Source organism: Megalobrama amblycephala, unplaced genomic scaffold (genome assembly GCF_018812025.1).
Source record: "Megalobrama amblycephala isolate DHTTF-2021 unplaced genomic scaffold, ASM1881202v1 scaffold524, whole genome shotgun sequence".
Classification (NCBI taxonomy): Eukaryota; Metazoa; Chordata; class Actinopteri; order Cypriniformes; family Xenocyprididae; genus Megalobrama; species Megalobrama amblycephala.
Window position 1 is genome coordinate 58411 of NW_025953437.1, and position 15249 is coordinate 73659.

At 38.5% G+C, this 15249-nt stretch overlaps 1 protein-coding gene across 2 annotated transcripts; it reads left to right on the forward strand.

The window, feature by feature from the left end:
- The first annotated feature begins 7074 nt into the window (after positions 1-7074).
- Positions 7075-14385, forward strand: LOC125261910. Of its 2 annotated transcripts, XM_048180499.1 has the most exons (9): positions 7075-7186; positions 11371-11579; positions 11686-11740; positions 11843-11955; positions 12047-12273; positions 12627-12786; positions 13556-13666; positions 14053-14189; positions 14220-14385. In XM_048180499.1, exons 2-8 carry the CDS (start codon positions 11378-11380, stop codon positions 14148-14150), a joined length of 966 nt encoding a protein of 321 aa, XP_048036456.1. In that variant the 5' UTR covers positions 7075-7186; positions 11371-11377; the 3' UTR covers positions 14151-14189; positions 14220-14385. The 2 variants fall into 2 exon arrangements, with proteins under 2 accessions (XP_048036456.1, XP_048036455.1); XM_048180498.1 differs by lacking the exon at positions 14220-14385 and having other exon boundaries at positions 14053-14205.
- Positions 14386-15249: the final 864 nt, after the last annotated feature.

Below are 15249 nucleotides of genomic sequence, written 5' to 3' on the forward strand. Positions count from 1 at the left end.
AGGACCCTGGGACAGGAACCAGGGCTTCTTCCACATGGATAAAGCACGAAGGCATCGCCGCGTGACTTTGATCATGCGGAGAGGATTTCCCCTCGGAGAAAACCCCCTGGTCCTGAGCCACCACTGTAAGGGTCTCATGTGCAGCAGGCCAAAAGGTATCACGTTGGACGCCGCTGCCATCAGACCCAACAGTCTCTGAAACTGTTTTACAGTGAGTGACTGGCCTAATTTCACCCCTTTCACGGTTGAGAGAATGGAATTCACCCGAGCAGGAGACAGACGTGCCTGCATCGTAGTAGAATCCCAAACTACCCCTAGATAGTTGGTAGTCTGAGCTGGTAGAAGCACACTCTTCTTGGCATTGAGTCTCAACCCTAACCTTCTCATGTGTGACAGAACTACATCTCGATGTAGAACTGCCTGTTGCTCTGATTGAGCTAAAATCAACCAATCGTCGATATAATTCAGTATGCGGATGCCCTGGAGTCTCAGGGGAGCCAGGGCTGCATCCACGCACTTTGTGAAGGTGCGGGGTAAAAGGGATAGGCCAAAGGGAAGAACCTTGTATTGGTAAGCTTCGCCCCTGAAAGCAAACCTGAGGTACTTACATTTACATTTACATTTATTCATTTGGCAGACGCTTTTATCCAAAGCGACTTACAAGTGAGGAATACAACAAGCGAGTCGTCATGACGAGGCAAATAGACAAGAAGTGCTCATAATACAAGTTATAGGCAGTGCTCAGATTATCCTAAACTACAATAGAGAGGGATTAGAGGAAGTGAAAGGATAGGAGTAATTTTTTTTTTTTTTTTTAAGATGAGGTTAAGTGCTCACGAAAGAGATGGGTTTTCAGCTGTCTTTTGAATATTGCCAGGGATTCCGCATTCCGGATGGAGGCAGGAAGATCGTTCCACCAGCAAGGAACAGTGAACGAGAACGTTCTGGAAAGTGATTTTGTGCCTCTCTGTGATGGTACCACAAGCCTTCGCTCCTTTAATGAGCGCAGGTTTCTGGTAGGAGTGTAGACTCGTAAGAGTGAGTGGAAGTAGGAGGGTGCTGCGCCTGTGGCAGATCTGTAAGCAAGCATCAACGCCTTGAATTTGATGCGAGCAGCAAGTGGTAGCCAGTGAAGAGAGATGAAGAGAGGCGTGACGTGGGCTCTTTTGGGCTCGTTGAAGACGAGACGTACTTCCAATGTGAAGGATGGATTGACACATGAAAGTAAGCGTCTTTCAGATCTATTGTCACAAACCAGTCCTCGGACCTGATCTGAGTGGTGATCTGTTCGAGTGTTAGCATCTTGAACTTGAGTTTTTGTACTGAACGATTTAACATACGTAAATCTATTATGGACGCAACCCTCCATCCTTCTTCGGAACGATGAGTAACGGCTGTAAAACCCTGACTGTTTGCTGGGAGGAGGAACCCTTTCTATAGCTCCTTTTTGCAAAAGTGTCATAACTTCTTGTTCCATAACCAGAGACTGCTGGGGGCCCACCACTGTAGGGAGGACCCCATTGAACCGGGGCGGGCGAAACCCGAATTGTATTTTTTGTAACCCTTTTCTATCATACGCAGTACCCATTGAGAAATGTTGGGAAGACGTTTCCATTCCTCCAGAAATTTCACTAAGGGAACCAGTCTCTCGAGACTGGCCTCTGGTGTTTTTGAGCACTTGGCTCGGCGCCTGAAGCGGCGTACCGGCAGGGAGCAGCCGAATCAAGCGCTGGCCGACCCCCTCAGAGGGTCGGTGGGGACCGCTGCGCCCTGAAGCACACGAGGTGGCAGGGTTGGCAGAACGGCCCCTTGAGGGTGCCGGAGGGGAGTTAATTTTATAGATTTTAATACAGGACCCCTCCGGAGGGGGCTACCCTCGGAAGTCCTGGGCCACTGGCGTCAGGACTTCTTCGAAGCCTTCCTGGCGATAATAACAGTCCTCAGATCTGTTCTACCCCGGGAAGGCTTCGACTGTGTTGCCCGTCCCGGTCCCCAAGCTCTTTGCGGGGGAGCACGGGCAGCAACACTCTGTTTTGTTGCGCTCTCTGCGCGGATGAGGAGCTGCTAGACGCCCGAGGCTGCTCCCGCTCCGCAGCCTCGGATGGGAGAGAGCGGCGAGGGAGGAACTTCTGGAAGGCCGCTGACTGCTTTTTTGCCTCCTGGAACCTCTCGACGACCGAAGTGACAGAGTCGCCGAAGAGGCCCAGGGGAGACAGCAGCGCATCCAATAAGACGCTCTTATCTCTTTCTCTTATGTCCGATAAGTTTAGCCATAAATGCCTCTCCGTTGCCACCAGGGCTGCCATAGAGCGACCGATTGTTTTGCCGTCTCCTTGGTGGCACGGAGAGATAGATCAGTGGCTTTACGAAGTTCCTGAATTACTTCAAAGCTAGCCTCACCGCTCTCATCGATCTCCCCAGCAGGTCAGCCTGATATGCTTGAAGGACAGGCATTGTGTGTAAACACGCTGCGGCCTGACCTGCTGAGGCATATGCTTTGCCCACCAGAGCCAATGTTGTTCTTAGTGGTCTGGTGGGCAGCGTCGGGGATTTTAGGGATGACGCGGACTCGGGCGAGAGATAGCTCGCGAGCGTCTCTTCGACCCGAGGCATCGTCCCATAGCCATGTTGTTTGAGCCCCAATATATTGGAATATATAGATGTTTGAGGGTTATATACACGATATTGTGCTGGCTTTTTCCACGACCTCGTCACCTCGGTGTGGAGGTCGGGAAAGAATGGTAATCCCCGACGCTGGGGCTGTGACCGGGCAGGGAGAAAGCGCTCATCCAGTTTGCTTTTGTGACGCGCTTCGCTTTTTTCTGCTGGCCATTCGATATTAAGTTTTGCACTGCCCTAGTCACAACCTCCAGCAGCTCCTCATATGCTGGAGATGAGGATGGCGAGTCCTCCTCTCCAGTTTCAACGCTCACCACATCCAACTCCTCAGAGCTAGACAGGTGAAGCGCTGGTGCCTCTCCTCTGGGGAAGAAACCGCAGCGCGTGCTTCCGCAACCAAAGGAGAGACACTGGGTCTGGCGGGAGGGCCGAGATAGGGCTGGCCCGTCTCTAACCCTCCACCAGATCATCTGTGAACCCCAGGAATGAAGCCGCCGCTGTGCCTCAGCAGCAGCGGGACCCGATCCCTGGGGAACACTCGCCGCGGCACCCTCTTTATCTTTTTCGAAGAACGCCCGGCGTGAACGGAGTGTACGGAGCGTTAACTTTTCGCAATGCACACAGACAGCTCCTCGAGAGCTGCCTGGGCATGCTCCACTCCCAAACAGGCTACACATAACTCGTGTGTATCCCCACCCGTGATGAAGCGAGGGCAGGGAGAAGCACACTGAATAAACTGCTGCTTGCCTGTTTGTCCTGTCGCCATATTTATAAATGTGTCTTTCTATATATATATATATATATAAGTGCTTGGTGGACTGAAAATACTCTTGCCCTCGGACTAAGAGATATTTTCGAGCTGTATAACAGACAAACAACACCAAATAAGACACACAATACACAGAGCGCTTGCTGAAGACACAGAAGCTAGCGTTCTTTGTTCTCAGGGGTGCTTTATAGTTCCTGGTCCGTGATGTCACCCGCTCTGACGTCCCGTTACACTATTGGTTCGATTACACAAGTGCTTCAAGACGTAATCACGCAGAGGCGTTCCCAAAGCGACTACGCAGCGTCGATGTTCCCATGAAAGGGAACTTAATCTGTGTATAACTCGTCTGAGACCAAAAAAAAAATTTTTTACATTTATCTTAGAACTAATTTAACTTCTTTAGTCATTTAAGGTCATAAAGTGTATGAAGTCTATTCACAACAGTTTCAGAAGTTAACCTACAACCGATAGATCCCCAAAACTACATGATTATGCTGGGTACAGTAAAAAAAAAATTGTATTAGTTTGCCAAAAAAAAAAAAAAAAAAAGTTTGTATATGACAAAGTTTGTATAAATTACCTCGAAGTTCCAATTAATCACTTTTTAATTCCTGTAAATTCTTGTTAAGTGTCCAACTTGGAATATAGCCAAAATTCCACAGCTTAACTTCCCATTGAGAGTTTCTGGAAATATTCTGCCCCTCTGCAAGCCTAGTGATGCAGCCTGGACTTATAAATCACACCATTTCATTGATTTGGAAGTTTTGAAGCTGCTTTGAGAAAATCTGTATTAAGCGCTATATAAATAAAAATAAAGTTGACAACTTAATGTGTAGGTGTGATCTGGCTGTTAAATGATCTCTCCTTGTTTGACTAAAGTTTTAGAATATCATGGTCTACCAAACCAGTTTTTTTATGGTAATGCAGCAGTTTTAACAATTCTTTCCACCATACTCAAATAACAGAACAAATGGGAAAGCTAAATATACACACAAGAAGTATGAATAACAAAGAAGACAATCCTGCCAGATCTGTCACCAGTCCTTGTTCTGCACTTTGTCCTCAAAATAATGCTTTCAAAGTAAAATATAAACAAACAAACAACAATTTATTTATAATTAAACATAAATGTTAGCAATGTTAGATAAAATCTGCAAGGGGCTTGTCAATAGTATTTAACATTAAATATACAGTATAAATCAAGTTTGTTCAGTTATACATACTGTATTATGGATGTAATATTAATCTTTGTTTATTTACAGTTAAGATTAAGTAAAACATGCAATTCACACAAGTTATAAATACAAATATGTCAAAGATGTCTGAGACAAAGTTCCAAAGCATTATATTTTCAGAATAAATGAAAAAAAACAAAAACAAAAAAAACAAAAACAGTAGGGTATTTAATCAGTAACCCTACCTATTACCTAGAGGCTTATAATCTTTTTTTTTAAATAGTCTTTAGTTATCAAGCATTAGTGTTCAATAAGTCATCAGTTTAAAAAAAAAAAACGTTATTACCCATAATGGAAAGAGAGACATGCAAACTAAGACAAACTAATGAATGAATGAATGAATGAATGAATGAATGAGGCATTTACATAGTGCTTCATATGTACTACTGTACACCCAAAGCTCTTTACAATCATATCAGGCATCTCTCCTCTCCTCATCCATCACCATAATGATATTTAAAAGAGGAATGAGAACTATTGTTTTACTGTTTTAACACATTTGTATGCTATGTGAGTCAACAAAATGACTCCTTAATGATGTTCATATAATGTTCCTCAAACGAGATCCTCCAAAATCTGAACATGTTTAAGACTTGATTTTCCTGATAGACAAAAACTGAGATCAAGTGCCCTGCAATGAAGCAATAAAGCTCATCCGGAGCTCACCCCCCCCCCCCCCCCCCCCACACACACACACACACGCACACACACAAACAAAAACACCTTCCCTTCCCATTTCAAATGTCTCAGTGCGATTGGTAAAATGGTCTCAATTTCACAGCAGTCACTGCTATTATGAAGAAGATTGAAAACTAAGGAGAATTCTGTCCTCCTTTTGCTTTTGGGTGTTGAAAAACCCACTCCTCTTCCCCAGAACAGGTGTGGGTGTAATAAATATTTACAATTCTTTTGTTCTGGTCTGTATATAAGGTAAAGTGCAAAGCAGACATGGGGGATTTTCTGTAGCCAGAGACCCCCATGCAGAGATGATTGAATGTCTGAAGACATTCACACATCACTGTGTGTATATGCATTTCTTTGATGTTATGCATTTATTATTTCTGAATTGGCTTCTAATTGTCCAACTATGTTATTGGCATGATACATTTTACTTGAAAAAAAAAAAAAAAGTTATATTTGATTTACTCTGGATTCTTCTAAAATCATTATGACTAGTAGATTATTGGAGTCCATATTTCCGCAAATCTGCGTCAGGATAGATTAAAACTAAAGACCCATGACAGGAACATGTGAGCACATCATGGGACTTTTTGATTTTTGTCTATCAACTGGCTTAGCAAGTTGCAGTATCGTGACTAAGAAAACTGTGTTTTTGTATGAACAAGCAAGTGGCGGTTCGACTCACTTAAATGTGAATTATTATTCACTGACATATTGACTTAATGATAAAATCTCGTAATCTTTGTCCCGAAGAAATCAGAGATCATTTCAATTGTTTCAGAGATCATGTTCTTCCTCAGTATCTCAGTTACTTTAAAAATTTGACATCAGTTCCTTCCTTGAATGACAACATATCTGAAGCCTATTGTTACGTCACGAGATGTATTCTGTTGCTGTTGTTTGTCTCTCCCTCTCTTCCTCTCCCCCTCTCTCTCATTCTCACAGGTTGCCTCGCCTTATGAACGTGCCGGGAGGGTGCACAGCGGTTGGCTGAGATTGAATTTTGCATGTTTTAAAAGTGATAGAGACGCCCATTTTCGTATGGGAGGAGGAGAGTGTATTTGGATGTGATTGTTGTTACGGCTAATATAGTAAATTTGGTGTGCTTTTGTAAATAGTCTTTCTTTCTTTCTTTCTTTCTTTCTTTCTTTCCTACTTTCTTTCTTTCTTTCTTTATTTTGGCCTTGGCTCAACCCTAAAGCCAATTTGCTGTTTCTTTGTTTTGTGGTGATGTTGGTGTTGAACATAAAAATGAAAAAGGAGAGAATTCGAGCAGTTTGGGTGTAAATAAAACTTTATGTTATTTTCCCTGACCCTAAACTGGGGATGTAACACTTTATCTTTACAATAATGAAGATCTAATGAAGACATACTGTACAGACATCCAACTCTGTGTGGAAAATATTCGGTTTACCTCCAGGCAACAGAACAATTTGTTTATTAGCTTTCACTTTATGTGCTTTCACTGTTACATGAAACTATTATTTTTGTGGAGTAAAAGCAGCCTAATTCTAGAGCTGAAAAAGACACAATTAATTAGACTTATTTGGAAAATAAACCTATTAAAAGTCATCAACTATAGATCTATCTAATCTATAGATTTAGATTGGAAATGAAAAGGAAAAACCTTTAATAAAGAGAAAAATAAAAAGAGACAGTTGATGTTGTACAAAATATTTTTAAGAATGTTGGGAAACGATGACAGAACTTTCATTTTTGCGTAAACTATCCCTTTAAAACACAGGCTGTTTAAGTGAAACTGCGATTTACCAAGAAGTCCACGCCCATAAGTGAGTCGAAACAAATCTAACGTCAGAAGATTTACTGTTTATTCAACCTGACAACTGAACTGACGGCAGTGTTTTATCCTGAGAGATCCAAGGTAATTCTTTCTTCCAATTATTCTGGTGCTTAAAGTTATATAGATGCAAAGTCCACACCTTTCAGTGACAACTCACCTTTCTGAGATCAAAACAGGTCAATGGGATTTGTATAGATCCATTGAGAAAGTGTTTTTATGGGGTGGGGAGGAGTACTTGCAAGGGTAAATAAAGAACTGGTTGTTTCAATATACAGTGTTTCCTTTACTCTTTACTTTAAAAACTATGTCTATTAAGGGTAATATTTTATGTATTTTAAGGTCTGAGATGTGAGAACGGTGAAGATAGATTGCAAACAGTTTGCAGTTCAGTATTCACTTAGCTCAGTATCGCCGTCTAATCAGCCAGTATTGTCTGCATAACACTTCATCTATAACATGAGATTTTGATTAAATTTTGATTTTGGTAAAATGTTGCAACAACGTTTTTTTTTTGTTTTTTTTTTAATTAAGTTGTGTTAACTATTTTATGTCTGTAGTAAAAAAAAAAAAAAAAAAAAAAAAAAAGTCTTGAATTGATTTTCTTTTGGTTTCGTTTCGTGTCAAAACTGGTCATGATCAAGAACAACATTTCTCAGTAGAGGCATTGAGAAAACACTGGGGGGCGCTGGAAGCAATATTTTTGGCATTAAGGCAAGTTTATACCAAAGATGTTTGGTGAGGCAAGCTGAAACTTGTAATTACTTGCAAAAGAATATGGCCTGCAACATTCTGTGTCTACTCTGGGTGCATCCGAGGACATTTCGAAGGGAATATTTCAAATTCATTTGTCCTGTTGTCAGAGGTGGCACAAGCGCATGGAGTAGAAAATGGCATCTGCATCAAGGGTAGACGGTATCACTGATTATAATGGACTGCTTTGCCTTTTTAATGATGATGATGATAATAATAATAATAATAATTATAATTATATTTATTAATAATAAAGGCCCATTATTTGATGGGGGCCGGTAAAGGGCGCTGGCCCTAAAAAGATTGAGAACCACTGATCTAGAGGAATCCAACACATGGTTTAGAAGCACACAGCAGTTGTGGGAGAAACAGCTATAACCTATCAAACAACATTGGTGTCAAACACATACACTAACAAATAATCAAAAGAAAAGCAATATGTTTGGAGTTGTACTTAGGCTTCTAAATGTTGTGCTTTCCTTGAAATTTACACTCAAATTTGTATTCTTGGGTGTGTCATAAAACAAAGCTCCTATACCTTCCATCACTCTTTGTTTTGGCAGGGAAATAAGTGGAAGATTTCTCACTGGTCTGTGAGAGCAGATCTGTCGAATGGATACTCAGTCCATAAATTTCATTACATGGAATGTTAATGGACTTAAAGAAAAAAAAGATCACAAATTTCAAGAACTACAAAATGCTGATGTTGTTTTTTTACAAGAGACGCACATTGGAGAAGGAGACGGACATATTATAGAAGACCTAAAAAAGGAGTGGGATGTTTTCTACACAAAGTATACCTCCTCTAGCAAGGGAACAGCCATACTAGTGAAGAAAAGTCTAGATTTCAAATGTATAAGTGATGAAAAAGATAACTGTGGAGCTTATGTTGTGTTGAAATGTATACTGGAAGGTCAGCTGTACACACTGGTTAGTGTTTATAACCATCATACTGATGTAAAAACCCTTGATAAACTTTCAAGGTACCTTCAGTCAATGACCACAGGGCTGCTGGTGATTGGTGGAGATTTCAACATGGTTCTCAATCCATTTATCGACAAAGACAATTCAAAAAAGGTGACAGACAGGCCAATCCACAGAAAGCTGCGCTGTTGTGTGAAGAAGTTCATAAAATCTCTTCAGTTAGTTGATGTCTGGAGAAGAAAGAACCCGGTAAAGCAGGATTATACATTCCACAAGTCAAGGTTGCGTCCAGGCTGGATTACTTCTTTGTTCCAGAAGAATGTATGTGGCGTGTCAGAAGTTGTGAAATCAGAGACTCAGAGATGCGTGATCATCGTTCTCTGTCCTTGGAGATCAACAATGTTCCCACAGTGCTTTTTCAGAAAGATCCCCAGATACACAAATGGTGGAATCTAAAAAAGGATATTTTGACAGATGAGACGGGTTCATCACTGGGTGGAGAAATCTCACATGCGGTCAGTGAGGTTGACATTGTGTCAGCTGTACATTCTCTTCAAGTGTCAGACACACCAAGACCAGACGGCATCCCAGTTTCCTTCTATAAAGACAACATTCAGGATCTAATTCCATACATAAAGACACTCTATGACAGAATCCACAGAGGTGCTTTCAACTGCTCTGAGACACACTTTAATGAAACTGTGAAAAGTCCACATGATGATAGTCAACACTTTTTTAATGTTGACTACCTCATTATCGCAACTATTCTGGCAAGACGTCTAGATGGATTTCTTGGAGTCTCAGTCAAATCAGAAAATACCAAAAGTTTCAGCTTCTGTCATGATCACTTCTAAAACACTCTGCACTCAGATACATTTGTGTTGTATTAAGAAAGCGATAGAAGAGCAAAAACGCACAAACCCAAATCTGTATCAGGATTTCCTCATTGTGAAAAACCTTCTCAGGGATGCAGCAGATGTAGATAATGAATCTGTAGATGTTTCAGATGAGAGAGACAAACTGCTGGATCAGGGCTGCCCTTTGACCTCAGTTATCATAACCCTGGCTCTCAAATGTTTTGTTTCTGCATTAGCTGAACATTTAAAAATAAAAAATGATATTCAGGTTTTCAGAGAAAGCGTTATAGTTTGCATCCAACCTGAGGACCTTGAGGATGTAATGACAGCTGTGAAGAGCAGAGATGATGTATACACTGTAAAAAAAATCCTGTTGTTCCTACGGAAAAATACCGGCAGCTGTGGTTACCAGAATAATATTGTAAAAATGACATCAAACCGTAAACATACTTACGGAGTTACATGTGAATTTTACATTTTAAATATGTATATTTAACATTGGATTTCAGTACACTGTAAAAAAAAATCCCAGTAAAATTTACGGTAAAATAACGTATTTCATTAACTGATATAATGTTAATTTACCAACCTAATGAAGTACTAATATCTGTTTTGTACCTTTATAATACACTGACAGTCACCAAACACAGTGGTGATAAGAGTCACATGATGAATCAAAGTTCATCACAAGCAGCTTTTCCACAAGCTGAGAAGGACAATACTAATATATAGAAGGTGCACACAGTGTCATTCACACACACACTAAACACCATCATGGTAACATGCATGAAATTTTAAAAATGCAATAAACATTAATTTAACAACATTAGATGTAACATAAAACCCTAATGTACATAACTGATTAGAAAAAAATGAGAAAAACTAAGAAGAAACAGTTATTTCAACGAAAATATATAAAATGTGAAGTGTCACGCAGGGAATTGTGGGAATGTCAATTTACGTTTTTTCACTGTAAATTTTACAATGAATTGTTATTTTTCACTTTCAAAAACTGTGAATTTAACGGTATTTTACCGTAAAATTACATTAAATGTACCGTTAGATCTATTACAGTTATTCACCGTATATAGTATGGAAACTTTCTGTAAACCAATTAACAGTTTTTCACCGCAGCATTTTTACAGTCTTTTACTGTTAAAATCACGGTAATTTTTTACAGTGTATGACACTGTGGTATTATTCAGAGGAAATGTTAGTGATGAACAATTAAGGTGCTTGGAAAATGAGTCTGAGGCAGAAACAGAAACAAATGTGAATAACACAGAGGAAGAAGCACAAGACAAATGCTTAAAAATGGGTAGAGGCAATAGGGAGTGTGAAGAGTGTGATTTATTGTCTATAATGAATGAGGAAGAAGATATTTCAATGGAGAGTAATGGAAGGTGAGGCTCATGAAGATGACCAAGATCTCATTTGCTGATTTGTTATACTGCATTCAATACAGAAATTTTGCTTGTGCCAAATTGTGTGCCAATGAGGGAATTAACCTAGACATCTACTGATTAAACAACACAAGGCTAGCCTAGCTAATGGGAAAATAATCCCTGTGATTTTTTTTTTTTTTTTTTTTTTTTTCAGAAAAAAAAAAAAAAAAATCCTTTTAAGATGATTTGATCAGTGGACTTTCCAATTTATTATGAAATATTTATTTTTCAACCAGGGATAAATATCCTGTCTTGTTTTTTCTTCTTCTCTTTTTTTTTTTTTTACTAGGCAGATCATGTATGCAGTTGTTACCTTGCAAGACTCAGATGAGGTGATGGTGGCACCATCTAGTTGGGTGAGCGCTGACAAGAAACAATGTTTCTGGCCCCCATTCAAATCAACAGAGAAGTTCATGGAAGCGGTTCAGAAAAAATGTAAACCTGAAACAGGAGGGAAACCATGGGAGAAATTGAATATTAGCTTTCACAGAGAACATGGTAACAATTACAATTTCAAAATAAATGTTTAAATTTAGGTACCTTTACAATTATTTTGTACCATTAGGTTTTTAAATAATAAAATAAAATATGTATCTTATTGCAGGCACTTTTGAAAAGGCAATAGATGGGCAAAAAGAAATTAAAGAACAGAAAGAACGGTAGCAAAAACATAAACATTTTGTTTACAATAAAAAAATTGTTCAAAAGATTTGATCCATGAAAATGTGAAATAAAAATGCATTGTTTACTTTCAAATAAAGGTCATTTCTATTATCCACTGGATTCATTGGAACACTAAAAAGACAAAAACATGAAACTTTACAACCGCTTCTTCCTGTACCACCTGCATCTACTTCCAGAATGTCAGCTGATGGTGAGTCAACTTCTTTTGTCAGAATCAGTTGGAAAAGTGTGTTGTTTTTTTCTCTTCTGTACTTACAGTAAAAAAAAATTCTACACAACAGATAAGGAGGAGATCCTCTGTATGCTGAGAGACATCAAGAGTACGGTTCAGGAAAACTCTTCTATGTTAAAGAAACTACTGAAAGACAATACTGTTTCTGAAGCCCCCAGCAGTACCAGCTTGCCCTCTAAAAAATTCAAACCAAACCTCAATCTGCCTCTTAGAACCTTTGAAGATGTGGACAGGATTGAAAGAGAGTTAAAAAATGCAACAGCACGCAAAAAATATGTGAGTCAATACAGCGTTTATAACAATTTAAAGGGATACTATGATCAATATCACAAAATAAACTTTACTGGAAATGTCCAAAAGACGTTTATTTTCAATAATGACAGACTGACTGTACAATGCCCTACTTGTTCCATGACTATTTACCAAACAATTAGAAAGAAAATATTGATTGGAGTCAAAATGTTTATTATCTTACTTTCTTAAATCTTCTAAGAGCAATAGCCCAGGCAGACAACAGTATAGTGGTCCGTATACAAAATATTTGACCATTCAATGCCATGATTGACCAGTTAGAATCATATATTGCAGAGATTTATAATAATAAATAATTTCCACTATTTTCTTTACAGGTAAAATATTTGTCAGGGCTTGGAGGTTTTGGGGCCAAGGATGTGATTAAGAATATTATGCAGCAAGTCCTAGCAGATGATCTGGCTAAAGAGTTCAACTGGCAGGGGAGAGGAGAGAAAAGACCCTTCTCTCAGCTTATTTTAACAGATGTAATACGAGGTAAACTCACTGCTGCATGAACACACCCTACATACTTAAAATGTTTGTTTTATTTATATTATGTCTGCATTTGTCTTCACTTTCAAATCAAAATTTCAATGGACTAAACTTAAAGCATATTTAAAGACCTCCAGTTTGACCAATTTGTCCCTAACAGGCCTGTTCAGTATGGACAAAATAATTTTAATGGGGATTGTGATTGCAATATTATTAGCAATTTTGGCAATTGTTTTCCCTTACATGCTATGTTCAAAATTGTATTTTAGTGTACAAGAACATATTTTACAATAAAATATAATAGTATTAACAGCTTGATAAATAAACTGTAATATCATGCATCTAAAATACAGTACTAGATAACTGTAATAAATAAAGATAACTAATACAGTACTAGTATAAAATCAAGATTACCAAAATAAATGCTTGTGTAACGCTGAGTTAACTGAGATAGGATCCATGTGCAGCATTATTAACAGAGAAACTCGTAGAACAAACAGGTAAGGGTCAATCATCGACGGCAGGTATAAACAGGGCAAACCAGAGATGTAATCGTAAACCAGGCAGTAGATCAGGGCAGGCAGCAAACAGTATAAACGCAATCCAGACAGACAGGTCACAGTAATAAAAGCAGGTAGCAGAGAATGAAGTCTGTGAGAAGAATCAGTACTCAGGTGATGGTGCCCTCTGGTGCTGATCGGAGGGAGCCACAGAGGCTGGATTTGTGACAGCTTGAGTATTTCCAATTCATTTATCAAGTTTCTATTTTCAGAGGCTGCACTGAAAAGAAATGTAATCGGGGGTGACTGTGAAGCAGAAATTAAAAAATATCTGAGTTACCTAGCTGATCGACTCACTCGGAAAAGACAAAGAGAACAAGCAGGTGGGTGATGATAGATAGTAGTATGTCAATGCACTCATGGGACAATTTTTTTTTAAAATACAGATAGACTCCTGACATTATGTCCAGGAATTTCCTTTGTTATTTGATTTTAAGTTAACTTCCACTTAAAAATAAATCATTCAAAATCTGATGCTTATATGAAATACAGTATGCTCAGTGTTTAGCTGTTTACTCTGAACCATATCTGCATATTGCACTTTTTTTTTTTTTCCAAAAGACATTTTAAAACACCAATCAAATGGCTGGGAAAGTGTAATGTATTTACTTGAGCAATGCATGCTGTAGGGTGATCTTCTCATCCTCTATAGAAACCACCTAGTTTATTTATCGTTTTTATATCTTGTATACATACTTCTTCACTGCAGGTCTTGGGCCTGAGAACTTTAATGTGGCTTCTTCTGCACTGATGGACAACCAGCCAAAGACAGGAGTACATTGGGTGAACCTTTTGGATGACTTTTAGTTTTTGATCATGAATCCCTCAGCTTTTATCTAACTGGGAATATATATATATATATATATATATATATATATATATATATATATATTGAAAAATGTGTACTGTCATATTACTGCAAAAACTTCACTTTCTTAAAACTAAAACACAAAAATCTAAATGTATACATCTTTTGGCTATTTTTATATTAGAATGTTTGTTAAAATAAAATGACCTCATTTAAAATAAACCAGTATTACAGATTATTTCTCCTCTGCCAATGCTTTTCTTTCTTTCTTTCTTTCTTTCTTTCTTTCTTTCTTTCTTACAGTATATGTACACAATAAGTGCACTGTATCAAATGATTAATTTAAATTTACTTAGTAGTTAAGGCCACCTAATATAAAGTGGGACCCAAAATTCTAATCAATTACAGGTTGCAAAACTATTATCAGTATTGTATAGTATAATAATACTGGTATTTTATTCTGTAATACACACAAGAGGCGTAGCTGTACATCTTCATAAAATCCAGATGGTCAAAAACACTTATAAAAATAAAAACTGAAACACAAGAGGCTGTCAAGGTGTCTATCATAGCCTATATAGCTATTATAATGAATAAATATTATCTTTTTTTTTTTTTTTTTAATGAGGCGTGTGATTACTATGATTACAATAAAGAGTTGTCACTTTAGCCTGTACACCCCTTCCCGCTCTCTCATGTCCATTTACAGGTGGTTGTGCTGGACATGAACTATATGAAGTATGATAATTCTTTAGTAACTAATAAGTGGTAAATAAATATGTTAACACTTTATTTAAGTTTTTTTTGTTTTTAACTAGTTGCTTTATTAGCATGCATATTACTAGAATATTGGCTATTGTGCTGCTGTTCTAACCCAAATCTAATAAATGTTTTCAGGATTTCTAATGCTGCATTCACGCCATGTCATGATTAATGTAGTCTCAAGATGACAACATGTGATGTTGTATTCTGTGCTGTTCACGTCCTTGGACTGGGAATTATGTGTTTCTATGGCACCACTGTCAACACCTAAATGAATCTGCAGTCAGGTGGTACAAGTTGGAGCTCTGAGACAATTCCCATCTTACAAGCTGTAAT

What these genes read in the sequence shown, in the direction of transcription:
- LOC125261910 (XM_048180499.1), top strand. Translation starts at nt 11,378, where the DNA reads ATGTATGCAGTTGTTACCTTGCAAGACTCAGATGAGGTGATGGTGGCA. An exon ending in TAGCTTTCACAGAGAACATG is followed by an intron (nt 11,580 to 11,685) that starts GTAACAATTACA and finishes ATCTTATTGCAG; the next exon opens with GCACTTTTGAAAAGGCAATA. An exon ending in AAGACAAAGAGAACAAGCAG is followed by an intron (nt 13,667 to 14,052) that starts GTGGGTGATGAT and finishes TCTTCACTGCAG; the next exon opens with GTCTTGGGCCTGAGAACTTT.